Source organism: Lactuca serriola, chromosome 7 (genome assembly GCF_051521515.1).
Source record: "Lactuca serriola cultivar US96UC23 chromosome 7, Lser_US96UC23_V15, whole genome shotgun sequence".
In the NCBI taxonomy this organism is placed as follows: domain Eukaryota; kingdom Viridiplantae; phylum Streptophyta; class Magnoliopsida; order Asterales; family Asteraceae; genus Lactuca; species Lactuca serriola.
The window spans coordinates 87490364-87512369 of NC_136414.1; the positions used below are offsets into that span (position 1 = coordinate 87490364).

The 22006-nt window shown below is 32.7% G+C and overlaps 1 protein-coding gene across 1 annotated transcript; it reads left to right on the plus strand.

Moving 5' to 3' along the window:
- The first annotated feature begins 325 nt into the window (after positions 1-325).
- On the plus strand, positions 326-11183 carry LOC145063150 (cation transporter HKT1;3-like). The gene is made up of 3 exons (XM_079010738.1): positions 326-1558; positions 10468-10698; positions 10836-11183. The coding sequence occupies exons 1-3, from the start codon at positions 474-476 to the stop codon at positions 11038-11040; spliced, it is 1521 nt and encodes a 506-aa protein (XP_078866864.1). The 5' UTR covers positions 326-473; the 3' UTR covers positions 11041-11183.
- The last annotated feature ends 10823 nt before the right edge of the window (positions 11184-22006 follow it).

A 22006-nucleotide genomic window follows, 5' to 3' on the forward strand; every position in this document is an offset into this window, starting at 1 on the left:
GTTTTCGCAAAGTATTTATGTTTTCGCAGGAACCTATATATATATATATATATATATATATATATATATATATATATATATATATATATATATATATATATATGTATATATTGATTTTTACGCCACTTTATTCCGCTTCTGACACGTCATAATGTCACGTTAGCAGTGGAAACCCAATGACCTAAAGCAAAACGGTTAAGTTGTTAAAATTACAACAAATTGAAAACATAATGAATTAATTGTAATAGAAGACGTTCTCAAAATCGCCACTGGCAAGCCATAAATAGTATCTATATTCTCATGGGCATTTGGATGGTGGCCTTGATTCTGGAAGTCGCCACTCGCAAGCCACATATATGTTTCATTCCTACGTATACGATATTCCACTATCCTCAAACTGGTTTGCCAACAGAAAAAACAATTTATATACTTCCAATCGTTCTCTAGTGAGAAGCAAATATTAAATAAAAAAAATGAAGATTACTACCGCTACGTTTGTAAGCAAAATCCTAGAACGCTTAACGTCATTCCACCATATGCTGAGATGTTTGTGTCACTGGTCTCGAGCCATACTATCTTCTTTTCTTCGAGCTCTTCTCCTTCGACTGGATCCTTTTTGGCGGCAACTCTGTTACTTTGTTTCCCTATTCATGTTAGGGTACTTCGTTTTGTCCATTTTGGAGCCACGGAATCCTATGAATCGCCCAAAAAGCTATGATCTTCTTTTCACCGCTGTCTCAGCAGTCACTGTATCTAGCATGGCCACAGTTGAGATGGAGGTTTTCTCGAATACCCAACTCTTTTCCTTGGCAATTCTCATGCTATTGGGAGGAGAAGTTTTCACCTCAATGCTTGAACTTCAAATCCAGAAAGTTAAGTTGTCAGAGAAGATGAAGAACAGATCCAACACTTCAAATACCGATATACACTTAAAGTACAACTCAATGAAGTTTTTAGGGGTTATCGTGGTAAGTTACTTCGTTGCATTTCAAATAAGTGGATTTCTTCTCGTTTCTTTATATGTAGGCCTTGTTACATCTGCAAAAGAAGTGCTCGTAAAAAAGAATCTTAATATACAAGTATTCTCAATTGTTACAACCATCTCTACTTTCTCCAACTGCGGATATCTTCCAACAAATGAAAGCATGATGGTTTTCAAGAAAAACTTAGGCCTGCTTGTGATTCTAATCCCACTAAGTCTTCTTGGAAACACATTGTACCCTGTGTTCCTCAGACTTTTACTATTGTTTTTCGGGAAAATAAATAGTAGAGAGGAACTGAAGTATGTTTTAGATAATGAAGCCGAGTTGGGGTATTACCATTTGTTATCAGGGGTGCATTGCTGGTATCTTGCTCTAACATCTATTGGGTTCATAGTGATTCAGTTTGTGCTTTTAATCTCTATTGGCTGGAAATCTCAAGCCATGGATGGATTGAATCCTTCCGAAAAAGTAATAGGCTCTTTGTTTCAAGTTGTGAATACCAGGCACGCAGGCGAATCGGTGTTTGATCTTTCCCTCATCTCTCCAGCAATCATTGTTCTAATTATCACGATGATGTAAGTATTATATCTCCCCTCTCAACATTTGCTATAATATACTTTACGTGCTTAGTTACCTTCATTTACATAGGTAACTTTAATGTTACATGATGACAAATTAGATTTACTATTCCAATCAAACACAGAATTTCAATTCTACACGATTAGAATTGTTAGTGATCTATATGCAATAATACATCATGGTCAACAAAATATGATTTAAGTTGCGAACGTCCATCATGTGGGACGGATTTTAAACGTGAAATGATATTCAATATTGATTACAACGATATTTTAAGGTTTGTTTTTTTTTTTTTTTTTTTTTTTTTAAATCAGTTTAGACAAAAGGCCCCACCATATGCGATTGGCAGGTAGGTAACGGTGTGGTCCGAATGAATTTAATGTTAGACACCACACTTAGAGCCACATACATTTCATAGAATGCTTTTCACTACTCTCTAGCTATTGGAGGTTTGAACTTAAGCACCAAGTATTATTCTGGTGGCATATATATCAGATCTTATCTTAAATACTTTATATACATGTATATATTCTATAATATATATAATGCTTAATAAAGTATATTTAGCAATACCTTTTTCTTCGAAACGTACAAATCCTTTCTAATGAATATATGTTGCTTTTTGTCAACTACCTAGATATGGATTTTTATGGGCAGAATATTAAGACGTATTTTAGAATGTTATATGCTTTAATTTCACCACCACTATTTCATTGCACGATGGTGTCATACTTTTTTTTATCTAACGTTCATAAAATTTTAGTATTCTGTTACACCATGTATATCCTGATATGGAAACACTAAATTTCTATCAGACATGAACACATGAAGAGATTGAACAACATTTAATAGCTATACAAGTACAAAGTAATTTATTTATATTTTGAACAGCAAGCAAGTATATTACGACTAGGGTGCTAGCTAGGGAAAAATAAAAAATTGCAAGATCATCCTCAAAGGGTTTAAACACCAAGTTATATCCCAAGAAAAAACCTTCCCAAAATTTGATCTAAAATTCACCAAAAGATACAAGTACAAACTATTATAAACCTCACACAAGTAGCTAGAAGAATTTCTAAAGAACAGAAAAGAATACTAGTCTTACTTAGAGCATTGATTGGTGTCCTCTATAGGATGTTCTTTATTTGGCCATTACGATTCCCTCAGGTTGTCAACTTCGACATGTCACATGGTTTCTATAATGCATTTGTGTTTTCATCTCTCGGCTTGGACGTATCACTTTGCAAGACAGCAAGGTGATGGTACCCCACCCTTTCATTGTGAGCTACCACAAGATATAGCTATAAGTGCTATTGTTGTTTTAATATATAAAGAATTAAGAGGTATGTACTAGTGTTATAAACTCAAAAGACTTCAATGTGTAAAATAAAAATTACCAAACTTCATGTTGTGTACTTATAATTAAGTCTAAGAGGAAGGTTGGTTTGATTTGATGGACCAAATCGTGGTTAAAAGGAATGAAACTGTAATATTTTTTACTATAGTTGAATCCATACGCAACCAATAAAATTAGAAAAGTCAACATAATAACAAATATATTTTGTTAACAATATCTAAGTCGTTATTTAGTAACTATGAATTAACAAAATTTATACACTATACACTAAATCAAATGATGCGTATAAAGCTTTGTTTTATCTTGAATTATATCAAAAAACATACATTTACTAGAAGTTGAAGTAGAAAAATTCTAATATGTATAATGGTTGATAATACTTAATAAATCTATGTATTTGTTATTTCAAACTTATAATATGTTATTTTCTTCATATTAAAAATAAATGATAAAAAGGGTCTAGTAATTACGATGTTTTAATTACATTCATTTGTGAGAGTTAATAAATAATAACATTTAAAAGTATAATAAAATTATTTATTTATCTTGGATGATATTACTCTAAAAGCTTCTTATAAGTGAATACAGATTTAACAGCTACACAAACAAAATAAAATAATAATGGTTTTTGTAGTGATTAATTTAATCTACCGATAAATATCAGAAAATAAAATAAACGGATAATGGTTCAAATAAGAAAAACAACCAATGTTAATTTATTGTTATGAAAATATTTTCTTTTAAATTTATTGCAAAAGAAGTACCTCAAAAGACAACCCCGCTAAAAAAATCAATACATAAATTGAAGAAACCAATTCCATACCATAATGTAAAGTAAAACAAAAAAGGTATAATATACGTAAATATGCAAAGTTCTGAATAATATAAGATGTGATTTAACGATAATATTATTGTAAAGTTTCAAGTTTTTTTGAAATATGACGGGATATGTCATTTATAAGGCATGACTTAAGACGTCAATTTTGTATATAATTAATAATTTTTATATTTTTTCTACTAATATTTCTTTTTATATAAATATATGACTTAAGTTGGTATTTTGTTAAACCTTAACGGTTAATATAAGCCTTGAAGTCATGATGCATCGTAACACCAGCTTTTTAATACCATGATAATATGATTAGTACATGTCCATGTGAAAATTGTTCTTTTGTATATTTATAAATAACCATCTAACATAACTAAAACGTGGGTTAATCGCATAAATTATTGTTTTAATATAATAACGGTTGAACTTTTTGATTATTACTTTAACCACTATAAAATACATAACTTAAAAATTGTTTAATGACATTTTTGTTAACTATTCAAAATTATAATTAATCTTTCCTTTTTGGTTTGTCCCAAAATAATAGTCTATTTCTAAATATAAATAATATTTTTTATTAAAATACCTTTTTTTATTACTTAACCAAATAAGTATTTAATTAAAGTGATGACAAAACTGTCATTTTATTATATAAAATTAATGGTAATTAATGTTTTTTTTTAATTTGTGTGTTTTTTGTCTGGACAATAATATTGGGACGGATGGAGTATAATTTTCAAAAATTCTAATAAAATTATTAAACAACTATAACAATAAAAAAAATTGATTAATTGCACTAAAACAATTTTAGTATTAAAAACTCGAAGTACAACTTATCTAACATCATACTATTATAACTCAAAAAACTATTCTAGCTTATCATACTTAATTGATACTTATAAAACTTGTTATTTGAGTATACTTTAAACATTATGTTTTAATATATCGAAAAAATAATTTGGTTTGTAAAACTAATCAGAGTGGTTAGGCAAAAATATAAACAAACATTAATGTTTAGGAAGTTGATTTGGTTAATTATTTCTAACTTAGTACTTTTAGTTTAAAATTTGAAATAATATGAACGAATTTTCTCGTAATAATTTCGTGTTCTAATATATAAACAATAATACAATTTATTAAGTAGTTGTAAAAATAAAGCAACGAACACAAAGTCGAATTAATAGTTGTCTTATGAAAAAATTTTAGGCTTATTATCAATGAATTATTATTTTAACATTTCAATTATTATTTTAACATTTCTACTAGAAAAACGCACATTAGTACAAAGCAAAAATCTTTCTTAACCAACTTTTTTTTACTAACTTTTTGTTACACAACATAATTCTAAATCATTAATGGGTCATATATCTGCTCATGCACCGTCTCTCACGTGCAAACACACACACATATATATATATATATATATATATATATATATATATATATATATATATATATATACTAAGTGTAAGACTCATATATTATGTGAGTTAATTAAAAAAATAAATATAAAGGTTTAAGTATTTAAGAACTTTGAATTAATAACGAAAATAAGAAAAATAATAAATTATTAATATTGATTTTTTTATCTTTTAAATTTAAATAAATAAACAAAATAAACAAATGAGTTTTAATTTGGTTATTTTGAAATAAGAAGGTAATCCATTAATGAAATTGATATTCATTTATTACTATATTAGGTGTAAAACCCGTGTATTACGCGGGTTGATTAAAAAAATAAAATATTAAAATGTAAATAATAAGTATTTTTGAAAATAAAATTTTGAAATAAGGAATGAAGAACATATTAATTGCAATTTATTATAATATTTATTACATTTGACATATGAGTATAAGATTATATGGCTTTTTAATTTTAAAAATTGAATAAAACCATAAATTGACATGTGGATATTATTTATTTAAAAAATATCAGAAAATGACAAGTGTCAAAACTCATTAGAGATTGACATGTGGCAAAAAAAAAAACTTTCATTTATTAGAGAGGATTTATTGTAATTATTATATTAAAGTATTATGTGAAATTTATTAACATAGAAAAACATATAAAATGACAAGTGGAGAAGAAATTAATTCAAAATAACCACAAAATGACATTTGGCAAATTTAAAGAGAGTGTTACATGTGGCAAAAAAGACATTCATTTATTAGAGTGTGTGTGTGTGTATATATATATACACACACACACACACTCTAATAAATGAAAGTTTTTTTTGCCCCATATCACACTCCCATTCAATTTGTCAAATGTCATTTTATGGTTATTTTAAATTAATTTATGTGAAATTAAAAATCCTCCTAGATTTTATTCTTACTATCTTCCTACGCACATTAAATGGTGACAAGTGGACTAAAATATTATCAGTTTCATTAAATGTGTCATTAAATATGACACATGTCAACATTTGATAGACTAGGAAGATAAGTAGGAATAAAATATAAAAGGATATTTAATTTCTCTTAATTTATTTTCCACATGTCGTTTTATGGGTTTTCCTATTTTAATAAATTTCATATAATATTTTAGTGTAATAATTACAATAAATGTAGTAATAAATAAGTATCAGTTTCATTAATTGACTTACTTTCTTATTTCAAAATTCCTAAATTAAAGCTCATTTTCTTCATTTATTTAAATTTAATAGATAAAAAAATCAATTTTAATACTTTATTATTTTTGTTATTCTCTTATAAATCCAAAGTTCTTAAATATTTAGACATTTATATTTTTTATAATTCACTCATGTAATACATGAGTCTTACACATAGTGTATGTGTGTGTGTGTGTGTGTGTATATATATATATATATATATATATATATATATATATATATATATATATATATATATATCATGATATGTTGTGAACCTCAAAATGAGTGGACTATTTAATTTTTTATGTGACGAATGTAAACAAAGATTTGTACCTATATATAGGAAAACATATGGATATGTGAATGCTAATGGGCCATGGTCATCCATAATTCGTTGATAGATGGAAATAGCCAAAAAAAGGTAGCTATACAACTACTTTTAGAATCTTCAATGTTGAGGAGTGTGCATGCATACTTTTCATGCACTTTAGCACATTCAAAAGTTTCCTAAAGATACATACCAACACATTTTCAGCTCCAGCAACACATTGTCAACTCCAGCAGCGCATTCTCCGGCTGTCAGAGCGTATTCAACAACAAAGCATCACATGTATATGACCCCAACACATTTACTAGTTAACATGGACGTATTCAAAAAGATGGAGCTCATTATGATTAAGGTGGATTGCAATCAGCTACGACAACACATTGGTGTGTTAGATCGTATTTGGATATTAAAAAGCATTTTGATACTTCCAACACATTCTCTAAATGTCATAGGTTTTTCTGCAAATGTCCAGAAAGTTTGAGGAGTTAATATATTTCCATTAAGAGGGCATTATGTGACCAAGGGAGCACCTTCTCTAACCAAGAGCATATTTGCTCGCAATGAGTATATTTGTTCAATGAAAGCACATTTATCCTCTAAGAGCACCTTTACTCATCAATAGCAACTTTCCTTTTCTTACCAATATCACATTTACTCTATAAGAGTAGCTTTTCCCACCAAGAGCACATTTGCTCACCAATAACACATTTTTATCAAGACTTCACACCACAATAATATCCTACTTAAAGGCTTGAACAACTTAGTCATTATCGGTCATTCAAATCTTCAATATTCCTCTCTCTCTCTCTCTAACCATTTCTATTAAACACTTGGAAGTGAAGTTGAAGTCATGAAAAACTTCAACTTCTCTATGATAAAAACCTTGGTGCATTTATATATTGAGTTCTCTATACTAACGACTTTCTTCGGCTTAGTAAATCCTACTTTCATCATCTTAAGCTCTTTAGACAACTATATATTATGCTCATTGATCTTCTACATGTCATAACTAACAATAAACATGTTTTTACCTTTAAGCTACATGTCATAACTTCTTTGACGTTTGATTCATTCCATATAAACTTGGGTTTTTAGAACTGTTGCACAACAATGTTTGGCGAACTTATAGATTTAGTCACTCAAATATTTTTTATGCTCAATTGGTCCTTAACGTTAGGAAATATCAGGTAATTAAGGGTTTGAGGGGAATTGTATCCAGTTTACAGGTGACATGTTGATGTGGCTTCACATATGTGCGTTTGTTTTTGGTACTGTAGAGCAACAATGTTCGGCGAATTTACACATTTAGTCACTCAAGTAACGGGTTGTTCCTGTATCAGGTCATATAATGGTGTAATTGATAGGTAATTAAACTTCTTTTTTAATGGTCTATTAGACACAAAATATACTTGAGTGACTAAATATGTAAATTCATCAAACTTTGTTGTGCTATAGTGCTAAAAACGCGATAAACTTTCCTTCTTCTTGTACACTTGATTTTTCAACTATGAGAAAACTCTTTATATGTGCCCTGTAGAGTTGATCTTTTCGGTCATCATGGAGAAAAGCTTTATTCATATTTAGTCAAAGATCTTTATAGGCTACTATATTCATGTTTGATCTAGTTGCAGTCATCTTTTCAACTAAGGAATCAACATCTCCCTTCTATTGGAATCCCTTGGCCACCAATCTAGCCTTGCATGTCTTCATGTCATCTATCCCATCTTTAACTCAAAATATTTGTGTTATGTAGTGTGCTAAATTCGTCTTCATATCCTTTTCTCACTTTATGGAGTCTTTCTTGCTCCTTCACTCTAGATCTGACTCATGTATACAGTTCTCACACAACAAGTGATTAGCTGATAGAGAGTACATAAATAGAGTATGTCGTTCTCTTATGGATCTCTAGATAATGGGAGGTCCAGTCTTTACATCATCTACAACTTTTGCCTCTACACTACTTTCACATATGATCCTAGTATTTGTAGGTTTATTGAAGCTCCCATTCCTTGCATGAAACAAAGCTTAAACATTACAAAAAATGATAGTAAACTCAAGTTGTATTTTAACAAGACTTTATTATTTAGGAGATAATAGGGCATCCCCATGATCTTCATAATATCAACTATAAACAATAAAAAAAAAATCATTAAACCTACAAGCTACTTAAAAGACCTTTGAACACACTAGGCCAAAAACGAAGAATAGGGCATAAGAGTAGCCTGTAAAAAAAGTCAAATATTCCTTTACATAACTCCATATGGTAAAGGTATCCAAAGCTAAAATTGCATGCTTTCCAAGCATATATGATACATGAGTTTTATACTTCTAAATTGTTGAAGGTAATACGTTGATGCTAGACTAGAAATAGGTGTTGAACCCCAAAAGAAGTTTTTTGTTGGCTAGTTCCTTTGTCACGATTGAGATTAAAATTCTCCATGGGCTGGTTTTAGGTCAGTTTCATTATACTTTACGGTTTTCTCCTTATGGGTTTCATCATAATATATATATATATATATATATATATATATATATATATTAGTGTGTGTGTGTGTGTATATATATATATATATATATATATATATATATATATATATATATATCTTGAATTTGTGTAGGTAAGCAATCAACAGTATCAATGTTGATGAAAAGATAGACTCTCAAGTATACGAGTTAGTGCAAGTAACAAAGTCATAAGACCAGATAGCAACAAGGATTCGTAGAATATGTGGTGGAGATCTAAGATGCTTAGGCAATCTATATAAAATCTGTTAATTCCTTTTAGACTTTTGAATTTCATAAGAAGAAGTCCAACTCCCACCAAAACCCATAGATTAGGCGGTAGCGAACCTGTGTGACACACTGGTTGCACTTTCATTAATAATAAGTAAAATGAAAACCGTCAATTCCAATGCAAAACATGAGGTGTTATATTTTGGATTTCATGAAAAGAAGACCAACTCCCACCAACCTGTAGAATAGGTGGAGGTATCCTAATAAACATAAACGAACATGTTTAAAAAAATTAAAGAGCTCTCATTACCTTTAATAACTTTGGACTTCACACAAGGAAGTCTAACTCTCATCATCTTATAGAATAATATAAGGAACCTACGCAAGGCATGTCAAAAACCCAAATGAACAATAGCTAAGATATAAACATGGACATTTTAGATCTATTACATTGATTAACATAAATTTATTTTTTTAAGCTTAAAAAATTATGTATATTGTAAAATCTGGGCACAAAAATAAGCTTTTTGATCCATTTATCGATCAAAAGACGAGCACTAAACAATCTCTCTCTCTCTCTCTCTCTTGTGTTCGTCCGTTAAAATTGTCGATCACTCTGCTCTTGTGAACCACGATAAATATTTTGTTCTTGTTTTTCATTTGCATTTTTACTCTTAGTGTGAAATTGTTTGAATCGTTTATGTAAGTGCTTAAATCCTAACTATGGGTATTTCTTTGTTAAGCTTTACATAATTGATCACTTTGCCCGTATGAACCACAATAAATATTGAGTTCTTATTTTTCATTTGCATTTATACTCTTGGTGTGAAACCGTTGAAACGTTTATATTAGTGTTTAAACCCTAGGGTATTTCTTTATTAAGGTTTTTGTAATTATGGCTTAGTTCTTGTCGTCCTTGTGTAAGGAATTAGGCTTATTTTCTTGAAATTATATGTGGCTTGCTTTCTTAATAGCAATGTATAATATAAAATGAAATTCTAGTGTATCATTTAGTAACAAAGATTGTGTTTATTTTGTCCCAGGTACCTTCCAGCATATACATATTTCTTACCAAGAGAAGATAAACACAATTTACCCATAACTGCCGTTAATCACATTAAGGAACATAAGAAGAGTTCAATTGGCTTCTTGCTACTCTCACCACTTCCGATTTTAGTAATTATTATTATGCTTATCTGCATTACAGAAAGCGATAATATGCAGAAAGACCCTTTGAATTTCAGTGTACTGAACATCATTTTCGAAGTCATTAGGTTAGCTTTCCTTCGGCTAAACTTTTCAATATACGGACTAACTTATAGCTGGTTCTTCCATCAAATCAATAAATATGTTCTTCGTTTTTAACTTATATGTTATCAATTTTTAATAAGTTATTATTTTTTATGCATAGTGCTTATGGAAATGTGGGGTTCTCATTGGGCTATAGTTGCAAAAGACAACTTCAACCTCGTCGAGACTGCATAGATTCATGGTACGGGTTTTCTGGAAGATGGAGTAATATTAGCAAACTAATTCTTATTTTGGCAATGATTTTTGGAAGACTTAGAAAGTTTCACAAAAGAGGAGGTAAAGTATGGAAGCTATCTCAACGTTAGTATTAATAAAGTTTGTTGAAATCCGTTGTGGATGGAACTAGTGTATTTTCTGTTTTAATGTTTTGTTATGTCATAAGTTCGTTGAAATGTAGTTCTGCACCTGAGTATTTCCACCCATTAATGTGAAAAGAAAAGTAAATGTATTTTTCAAGTGTCACTTTACACTAGCTACGACGGAAAGCACATACACTAAAGGTGAACTCTAAAGGTGGAAAAGTTGTAGCTAACGTTATAGCTGTGACGTTTTTCACTACAGATTTCCTGGTTATGGTTCCTTTGCAGCAACATCACTGTTGTTGTAAACTATCGTTGCAATAATTTATAGTGACCTTTGTCTCAAGTAGATATTTTAAGGGAAAATGACTCTAGAGCTAACTATTTAGTTTGTTTTCATTTGGTTGGTTTTCTATTTTTTATATAAAATATACCATCGAACATGTTGTTTGTGCTCACCATAACCCTTTTGACCGACTTTTGACCGTTTATCACCTGTGATAGCCAGTCAAAGGGTTATGGTGAACATAAACAACAAGTTTGACGGTATATTGGATACAAAAATAAAAAATAAAAAATTGACCAAATAAGAACAAACTCAACAGTTTGTTACCCTCCTAAGTCATTTTCCATTTACTCGTTTAGACGTTTACATAAAATCTCACTTCATCTCTTGCTCTTATTAATGGCTTTATGAGAATCATTCTTACTTCTCTTCAAAACATAACTCACGAAAGGACATTATTCATACATGTACAACTTTATAATGGACTTGAATATTTATTAGGGAAATCTTGATTTAGCAAGTGTGTTTCATGACTACATTTACATTTCTAATCAAATGATTTATCGTATCATGGATTTTGGACAAGTCTACAAATGAATAGAATCACAAGTGTTGTGATTTTTTAGTTTTACTTGGTTTTAAGATCGAATTCATGTGATAAGATACAATATTAACATGTACAAGATCATGCAGCTTTTGCAAACACATCACTATAATATACATTTAGGTAAACGTTTATGCTGATAAATATACCTCTTATACACAGTCATATCCTTTTATAGAGAGTTGTTGACAGCTAACCACAGTAAACATAACAAAAACCATGTTTATGAAGTTACCCCTCCAAAACGCTCTTCATGTATGTTATGGTCTAAGAAGGTTGCAGTCTTTGATACTTTTGCAACTTTAATTTCATTTAAGTTTTTGGGGAAAATGACTAAGGAGGGTAACCAACTATTGAGTTTGTTCTTATTTGGTCCCTTTTTTATACTCAATATACCATCGAACTTGTTGTTTGTTCTCACCATCACCCTTTGACCAGATATCACATGTGATAGACGGTCAAAAGTCAGTCAAAAGGGTTATGGTGAACACAAACAACAAGTTCGATGATATATTGGGTAAAAAAAATAAGCCAAATGAGAAAAAATTCAACTGTAAGTTACCATCGAGAGTCATTTTCCCATATTATAATTAAGAGAATCAAAAATTACCTTTATTGGATACATTTTGTCACATAATGTAATTCAAAAATTAAATAAGTAATTACTTTTAAGCTTAATGAAGTGAGGCACATCGGAGACCTCGCCAAGGCGCGCTAGAGGCGTTGCACAGAGGCGGTTAGCATTTGACTTTTTTATTTAATCTCCCTGATCATATTTTTTTTATAAAAAATATTCCATTTTTTGAACAAATATAGCCGCTTTTTGATATAAAATTCAAATTTATAACATCTTTTCCAACCATTATAAATAATCACTTAAGTCTTGTTTGTAAGTATTAAGTCATGTTTCTCTATATTAAGTCGTAATTTAAATTATTAAGTCGAGTTTCTAGGTATTTTAAGTTTTAGTTTATTATAATTTTTTTATATAATATTAAATTTTTTGTTTTAAAAAATATAATTTATTTAATATAAAATGTTTGTGTTTTAAAAATATATATAAATTATTTAAATTAGAAAAAGAAAATTAAAAACAATTTAAGGAGTGCTAAGGGTGCTACCATTCCATATGAAATACTAAGGAACAAATATTAACAAGGTGATAGAAAAAAAATACATATATATTAGCAAAAAAAATGATGTCGTGGTGTGCTAGGAATGCTACCACTCACTTGATAACCTTATGCACGACATTTCTTCATACTTGATACTTTAGAAATTAATTATATTAACGATAGTTAATGATATTGTATGGTCCTTTAGAAAAATAAAATTTTCACAAAGTACGTGGAAAATAATTATAAAACAAGAAAACCATTAGAAATTTGAGAATCCATAAATAATATATGAAATACTAAAATTTATAACAAAATATATAGAGAATCTAGATCAAAATAAGAAGGAAACTTTTGTTAGAAATGTAAGAAATTTTTTATATACATAATTTTATGTATAACCAAAAAAAATGAATCATTATATGAATCAAAAGTATGATGATTCACAAGAAAAAAAAATAATCAACAAACAAAATCCTTCATTATTCATTTTTTAGAAAATCGAGCACAAAATAATTTTTATGACAATTTTAGCGAACATCAATAAAATAATCGCAAAACTTAATCATCACCATGTTTTCTTCAAAAAAAAATTTGTGAATTATATTTCTTTATTCGTTAAATGATTCATTATTTTTTCTAGCCAAAAAAATATAGAAAATTAAAAAACATCTTGCCTTCCTACCAAAAAATTTCTTATTAGCAAATCTATTTCCAATATAAAAAATAAGAGACTAATACAAAAATGCCATTATGGATGGCTTTGCAAACAATTCATATATCAAGGGGATAAAAGATAAATACCTGGAAATTTCCAGGTATTTATCTTTTATCCCCTTGATATATGAATTGTTTGCAAAGCCATCCATAATGGCATTTTTGTATTTATAGGGGTTGTATGGTACACTACGCGTACATGCTGGTATGTTAGGCGTACTTGGACTCGCTTGAGTATGTTGGGCGCACACCGGTACGTTGGGCGTACGTGGCTTGTACCAAACTCTAATATTTACGTTTTGTGCACTACTTAAACACTCTTATAGCCTAAAACCTTTCCTCTTATCAGCCTCCACCCCTCATATCGCCCCCCTTGAAAAGCCTAACACATTTTAAAGCATATTTGAGTTTTTTAGTGAGTTATGTGCATTTTTATTTGTGAATGAAGATCATCAAAGAATTGGTTTTGCTCTCAAGTCCTTGGATCCAACATTCTCTCTCCATTGTGCAAATTTTGGAGGTATAAAGCTCCAACTTTGATGCATGTCTTTCTAGATCTTGGTTAAGCTTAGATTTTAACCATTTTTGTGCCAAAACCTAGATCTTTGTGAGTAAGAAATCCTTCAAAGATTTTAAGTTGTCCTGTCAGATGTTTTAGGGTATTTTATGTCATAAAAATGCAAGCTTCGATCTCGGTTTGCTTCCATAAAAGAGTTATGAAGTGGTGAATGGTTTAATGAAATTGATTTTTTATTTTGGGCTTCTTGTAGCCATGCATTGGCATAAAGGTTGCAACTTTATAGCCTTTGGCAATTATTAAGCTCAGATCTGAAGTTTGGACGTTAGGTCTTAAGGAGCTCTTTGGGCGATATTATAGCATAGCGCATTTCCTCATGATTAGGGTGATGTGGTTGTTCCATCGGTTTTCTTTATGGAGGGATCTCTTATTCAATATATTCTTGAAAGGTGGATTGACAAGTGCGACGAGGAAATGGAGATTCCAGAAAATTTTACAAATAAGTAAGTGAAGGCTTGGCTTACGTGCTCAGCTCTAGCAAGAAGAAGCTAGAAAGTCAAGCCTATTGAATGGTGGCAGAATTAAGGCCTTAATAGAAGATCTTGAACCTCGGTGCACATGATGGGCATAGTTTGGGGTATGTTGTGCGTACTACACCTCGACCCCATCCCTCTTTCCGTATGAGGCGCTTCTATGCAGGGCGTATGGATTAATTTCAACATTTAGGCTGTTTTTTGGGCTTTGGACCATTAGTAGTTGGGCTTTTAGGTTCGACCAAATGGGAAGGGATAAATGATGTTTTTTTCCCTTAGTTAGGATACTGTAATATTTGGATTGTTTATTATGGAGTAGAACCCTAATAACTAATTATGGTTATTTTTAGAATAAGATTAGCGTGAGGAGCCGTGTTAGCAACAGCTCAAGTGTGCAGTTTTGTTATCTTCTTTTGGAGGTGAGTCTTCTTACCACACTAGTGAGTCGAAGGCACCAAATTTGGCTCACTGATTTATATATGTTGGATGTATGTGAATATGTTTGATATGATTGAATGACACATATATACATATATATATATATATATATATATATATATATATGTGTGTGTGTGTGTGTGTGTGTGTATATATATATATATATAGCCAATCTAGGCTCGGAATCATTATGGATTCGAGGGTTGATACGGACTCGACACAACTACATGTTGTCATATGTGTTGATACAGACCCAGGGCTTGATACAGACCGGACACAGCTACATGTTGTCATTTTGGGTTGATACGGACCTGACACTACCACGTGTTATTATATGTATATGTTTATTGTATGTGGTATTTTAGGAAAACTCACTAAGCTTTGTGGTTACAGTTATGGTTATGGTTTTAGGTACTTCCGGTATAAAATCGAAGGGCCCAGCATGATTGCAGGGCATCCACCCATGTTCCATATTTTTTTTATGATTTGGTTTTGTACTCTAATGATTAATCTTATTTTACATACTTTGTTTGGGATTCTTATAAATACTTGATGGTTTTTTATTATTGTTGGTTTTTGAAATGTGAATTATTTGGTATTTACGCTTCAAGGAAGTTGAAGCCTCATGAGGTTAACTATCTGGTACATGATTTGGAGTTGGGGGTCGTGGTTTTCGCCCTCAAGATTTGGTGGCATTATGTTTATGGGGTCTGTTGTACTATTTACACAGATCTTAAGAGTCTGAGGTATTTGATGGATCAGTTGAATCTGTATATGAGGCAACATCGATGGTTGGATGTGGTGAAGGATTATGTTTGTGTGATCCTTTATCACCCGTGGAAGGCAATTGTGGTGGCTAACGCTCTCAGTCACAAGGCGACCATGGATCTGATCAGAGACATATGTTTGAGTATGAATGTGATTAATCCATTGTTGGAGCAGATTAGTGAGGCTCAGGTTGAGCCTATGAAGGAAGGGCACCAAAAAAGCGAGTGTATTGTAGTTCAGGTAGCTTCCTTCGATTATGATAGTTATGGATTGTTTACTTTACCTCGACAAGTTTGGGTTCCGTATTGGGGCGGAGTCCATCAGATTATGATGGAAGAGGACAAAGATGTATATGAATATTCATCTTGATTATTAGTGGCCATGCATGAAGTGGGATGTAGATGAGGAGCAATGCTTAACTTTCAGGAAAGTCAAGCTCGAGCATCAGCCACCTCACGGCAAGATGCAGTTGTTGGAGATTACCGTATGGAAATGGAAAGATATTACTATGGATTTTATCATGAAACTAACCCGAACTACGCGTGGAGTATATTCGATTTGGGTCATTATGGATCATTTGACCAAGGGAAAGCATTTCATCCCGATCCAGAAGAGTATTTCTGCAGAGAAGTTGGCAGAGATATATAATAGGGAGGTTGGGGCATGTTATGGGGTCCCTATATCGATGGTTTCTGACTGATATGTCCGGTTTACTTCTAGGTTCTGGAAGAGGCTCCATGACGAGTTGGGCACTCATCTCCATTTCAGTACAATATCCATCCATAGATCGATGGTTAGGGCGAGTCGATAATTCAAACCCTATAGGATATGTTGCGAGCGTGTGTATTGGATTTCAGTGGGAGTTGGGATACGTATATTTCGTTAGCATAATTTTCATATAACAACAGTTACCACGTCATCATTGATTGACCTCCTTTCTATATTCTCTACAGGAGGAAGTGTAGGACCCCGATTTGTTGGGGTGAGGTTGGTCAGTGGGTTATGGGGAGTACTGAAGTGGTACTCAAGACCACTGAACTGATTCAGCAGGTTCAGAGTAGGCTCTAGACCGCTTAGAGTCAGTAGAAGAGTTATGCCGACAGGCGCCGGTCAGACTTAGAGTTCTAGGTGAGAGATATGGTTCTCCCGAAGGTGTCACCTTGGAAAGGTGTCATCCGGTTCAGGAAGTAGGGCAAGCTAGGCCCCAAGTATATTGGTCATTTTTGGGTTTTAGCTCAGGTGCTTTGGGTTGCTTATCGTTTAGATCTCTCGGAGGAGCTCAGTCAGATTCATAGCACATTCCATGTCTCTCAGCAGTGGAAGTGCTTAGTGAATGATGCCACAGTTGTCCCGTTAAAGGATATTTAGTTGGACGATCGCCTGAATTATATTGAGAGGCCGGTGGTGATTTTGTATCGAAAGACGAAAAACTTGAGGAAGAAATTAGTCGAGTTGGTGAAGGTGCAATGACAACATCGGAAGGGTTTGGAGTGGACTTGGGATCCCGAAGATGAGATGAGGGAGCATTATCCGGAGTTATTTGGGGTCGCAGACTTCAAGGAATAAGTTTGATTTAAGTGGGGGATAATTGTAACACTTGGAGTTTTGGTATGTTCCTTAATGCCCTTTTATTTTGAAAATGTTGCATTTTGGTCCTTGGAGTAGTACGTGGGACGTACCACATAGTACGCTTAGTGTACTAGCTAAAAAGCTAGTACACGGGGCATAACACATGGTACGCTTAATGTACTAAGGAGAAGTGGTCGGGATTGTGAGGCCTCGTACGCTGGGCGTACAAGGGTTACGCTTAGCGTACTCAGTGTTTATGAAACCCTAATTTTAGGGTCTTGTATCCTATTTAAAGACCTTAAGTCCCTAGGGTTAGCCTCTTTACTATCCCCCAAACCTACTAAAACCCTAAATCGACACTTAATCCTTCTTTGTGGTGTTCTTGAGCTCATGAGAAGAGTTTGGTGGGTATTTTTATCTTTGTAAAGGAAGTAAATAAGATTGAAGATGCTTTGCTTGGTGAGGAGTTCATAGATCCAGAATCATCACCCTTTCTGCAAGACTTTAGATGTATCAAGTTCCTAGCTTTTTTTTCAGATGCTTAGACCTCTTTATGACTTGATTTGTTATGCTTTTGGTTCCTCTTTGGGTTGGTTGTTGAGTTAAGACATTTGGAGGACTTATTCTTCAGATATGAGCTTATTAGGAGTTCCTTAAGCTTAAAGGTGCCAACTTTATAGATTATTGGGTCTCATGCATGCATTAAGTCATCTATTAAGTCCTTTTTAGGCTTAAGAGTTTCATTTAACCATGCATGAATGTAAAGTTAGCAACTTTACATGATAATCAATCTCAAGGAAGTCAGATCTATGTTTTGGAACAATGTCTTAACGGATTAAGGGTTAAAATTGAGTTCTGGCTGAATGGGTGAGTACGATGGGTGTACAAACAGGTATGCTAAGGGTAAAACCTCCAAAAGCGAGTATATTGCATGTACGTGCTAGGTATGCCCTACGTACTTAGTTGATTGGCTTTTCATTTTGGGCTTCGAATTTGGGCCATTATTTTAGACTTGGATGCTTCTAGCCTTATTGGGCCATCTGAGTGCAAGTGTTTTGGACTAGGATTATTGATGAGCCTTGGTGTAAGGCCCATGTAAAGGTTTGGTCCCAATTTAAAAGATTGGGACATGTATCGGCCTTAGATGATTATTTGGTTTTGGGGCTTTAGATTATAGATTTAGGCCTTAGTCTTGACCAAACTATGTAATGGGTAAAATGGTCTTTTTACCCTGTGTGAGGACTGATGGTTATAGATTCGAATCCAATTGTTAATTGGATGTTATTGTTGGATTAGTGTCTAAGGCTATAACTATATTTGGTAAGTACTTGACCCGGTTATGCATGGTCCTTTTGGGTTGCCTTCACCATAGCAACTTGACAGGATGATTTGTTAAGAGAGTAGAGATATTATTGTTAATATATTATGAGAATAATATATTAAAGGAATAATAATGTTATTTGATTAATATAAGTCATATATTAATTAAGAATTAATTTGGTGACTTAAAGAGGTTAATTGAATAAAGGGGCATAAACTGTCAAATGTGTGATAGTTGTGTTTTGGGCTATGTATCCTTATGGATATAAGGGTGGACGGATTTTAGGGTTAGGAGACCATAAAATCGTCCAAGCCTAGTATCTAGGAGGATCTTGGATTGCTTAGGGCTTAAGTTATTCAATTAGGGTTAAAGGTGAAACCCTAGTAGCTTATAGTATAAATAGATCCCTTGGGTGAGGGAAATCGGCACTCATGCAAGGCAAGGAACCCTAGAGCTGATTTCTCACCCTCCTCCCTCTTTCTTAAGATCATTCTCTTACTAGTTGGTGTTTGTAAGCCATTAGAGGAGTGACAATTGTGACTCTAAGCTCCAAGAAGAAGAAGTATCAAGCAAGTAATCCAAGGTATTCTTCTAGATCCTAATTCATATGACTAGATTCAATTGTTTACATTAGATCTAGTATTGTAAGTCTTGGATACAATGCATGTTCAATTAGAGAAACCTAGATCCAAGCATTAGGGTTTGTATGTGCACATAGGAAAGTTCTTATGGCTCAAACCCATCATTGGTATCAGAGCTTTGATTGATTTCTATTGAATTGATGCATTGGTTGATTGCTTGTTGCTTGAAAAGTTCGATTTTTGTGATTCTGCCTGATGAACTCGGCGAGTTCCACTGTGGAATCGGCGAGTAGCTCCAACTCAGCGAGTCCATAGTGGGAACTCGGCGAGTTCGAGCGTCAGAAAGAGGTAGTTTCGGGATTTCTTGCTGTTTTTCTTGAGGATACTTGCCTTAACTGTTTTGGGTCATTAAAATCCGATTTTAATCAAATATATGAGTATATTCTTGACCAAAAAAAAGATAATTACCAATTAGTTGAATAATAATTTCCATATTATAATAATTGATTATTTGAATTGAATTGGTGGATTGTCTTGCAAGTAATTTTGAATAAGATCAAATTGAGATAATCTAATTAGTTGATTTATATCATTTGCTATTTGATCCTTATGTTTTGAAAAGTTTAAAACTTGTTCTCAAGTTTTGAAATTTAAGTTTTGTGATTAAAAGTTTAATTTGAATAATTTAAATTTCAAACCCTAGAATTTTACAAGTTTAAAATTCAACACTATACTAATATATTATTACAAGCTTAATATATATATATATATATATATATATATATATATATATATATATATATATATGTAAGATTAAAAATGCTAGTCTTACCGTTAGTAGGCCTCATTCACGAAGTCGGTCTATAAGGTGAGTATAAGGTTGCTGCCTATAAAATGGTGCTTAATGGGTGTACACTCACCCACCGCTTGCTTGACTGGTGGAGGGTCGTTAGCCGAACGGGTAGGATAGGGAAAACCTCTTCTCATTAATAAGTATAATGAATCTATATAAAGTAACTAAACGTGTTTCATAAAAATTCCCAATCTTAGTTACTTTAGGAAAAGTGAATTGATGCAATCCCATGAAATTACACTTTGCACCCTTGCTGAGAAGTTAGTGGAGCGTGTGTGGTTAACCGGCACACTAATTGGTTCTAAGCAAAGGTGGAAAAGGGTGATTCATTGTTTGTCATAGTTCGATGGAGCGTGTGTGGTTTACCGGCACATCGAATAGGTGATTGTAACAATGAAGGCACCATGTAGATTTGCATGGTTATTCACACCCGCTTTGTGATCCTCGGTATCCCAGTCACAAACTAGAGGGGCATATCGAGATTTAAACATGTCATTGAAAGGTTCAATGAATCTGAAAGAAAACTAGGAATTCTCAATACATTTAAAACTTAAGGTTGTGTTTTTCATGGTGAAGAATTAGTGAATCGTCATTCACTTACCTCCAAATTATTTGCATGTTGGATCACGGCATCCCTATTCTAATGTGTAAATAATTATGTTGGGTCCTAGCTCTAAATTTTCATTTTGGGTGTTAGTTAGGGACTTAATTCTAACCAACTTTGTTCCTTTCAATTTGTAGATGTCTAACGCAAACAACGCTTCTGCTAGCTCATTCACGCTAATGAGCCTTTGTTAAAAAGTGACTTTCGATGGATTGAACTTTAGCGAATGGATAAGATACATTCGCACGATCGTGCGTTACAAGGACAAGGAGTATGTTCTCGATGAGAAGCTCGAGAAGATCAATCCAGAAACTGCTACTCCCGAAGAAATGGTTGTCTTTGAGACACATGAACGTGATGCAACGAAATTCCATTGCATCATGATAGCCACAATGAACTCCGAATTCCAAAAGTCCTATGAGGACATGTATCCTTATGAGATGTATCTAGACTTGATGGAGAGATATCACCAAAGCGCGAGGCAAGAGCACTATGAGATCATAACGAATATGATCACTACTAAAATGGGAAGTGGAGAGTCTCTAACCGTGCACTTGCAAAAGATGTAAAGGTATGTCGATCGTCTTCGCAAGTTGAATGTCAACTTTGGGGAAGATTTGGCTATCGACATTGTTCTTCAATCCTTGCCCTCATGCTACAACCAATTTAGGATGACCTATCACATGAAAAAGGAAGAGGTCAGCCTAAGTAAACTCCAAGGGCTCCTAAGGACTACTGAGAGCAACCTAAAGGACAAGTCTGTTGCACCAACTCCAAATCCATCCGCTGCTTTTGTTTTGGCTATTAAGCAGGGAAGGGGCAAGAAGAGGAAGGCTTCTTCGAAGAACCACTTCAAGGGAAAGTCCCAAGATGGTTCCTCTTCTAGTGGGACCAAGGTTGATCCTGCTAAGCCCAACCCAAACCCAAAGGAGTCAGAGTGCCATCATTGCCACAAAATAGGGCATTGGATGAGAAGCTTCCCGGAATATCTGCAAGCTATCAAGGATAAGAAGATCAAGCCATATTTCGCAGGTATTTACACAATTAAATCTAATGATTCATCTCA

Coding starts and splice junctions, on each gene's coding strand:
- LOC145063150 (XM_079010738.1), top strand. CDS start 474: ATGAAGATTACTACCGCTACGTTTGTAAGCAAAATCCTAGAACGCTTA. Junction 1,559..10,467: donor GTTCTAATTATCACGATGAT/GTAAGTATTATA, acceptor ATTTTGTCCCAG/GTACCTTCCAGCATATACAT. Junction 10,699..10,835: donor ATCATTTTCGAAGTCATTAG/GTTAGCTTTCCT, acceptor TTTTATGCATAG/TGCTTATGGAAATGTGGGGT.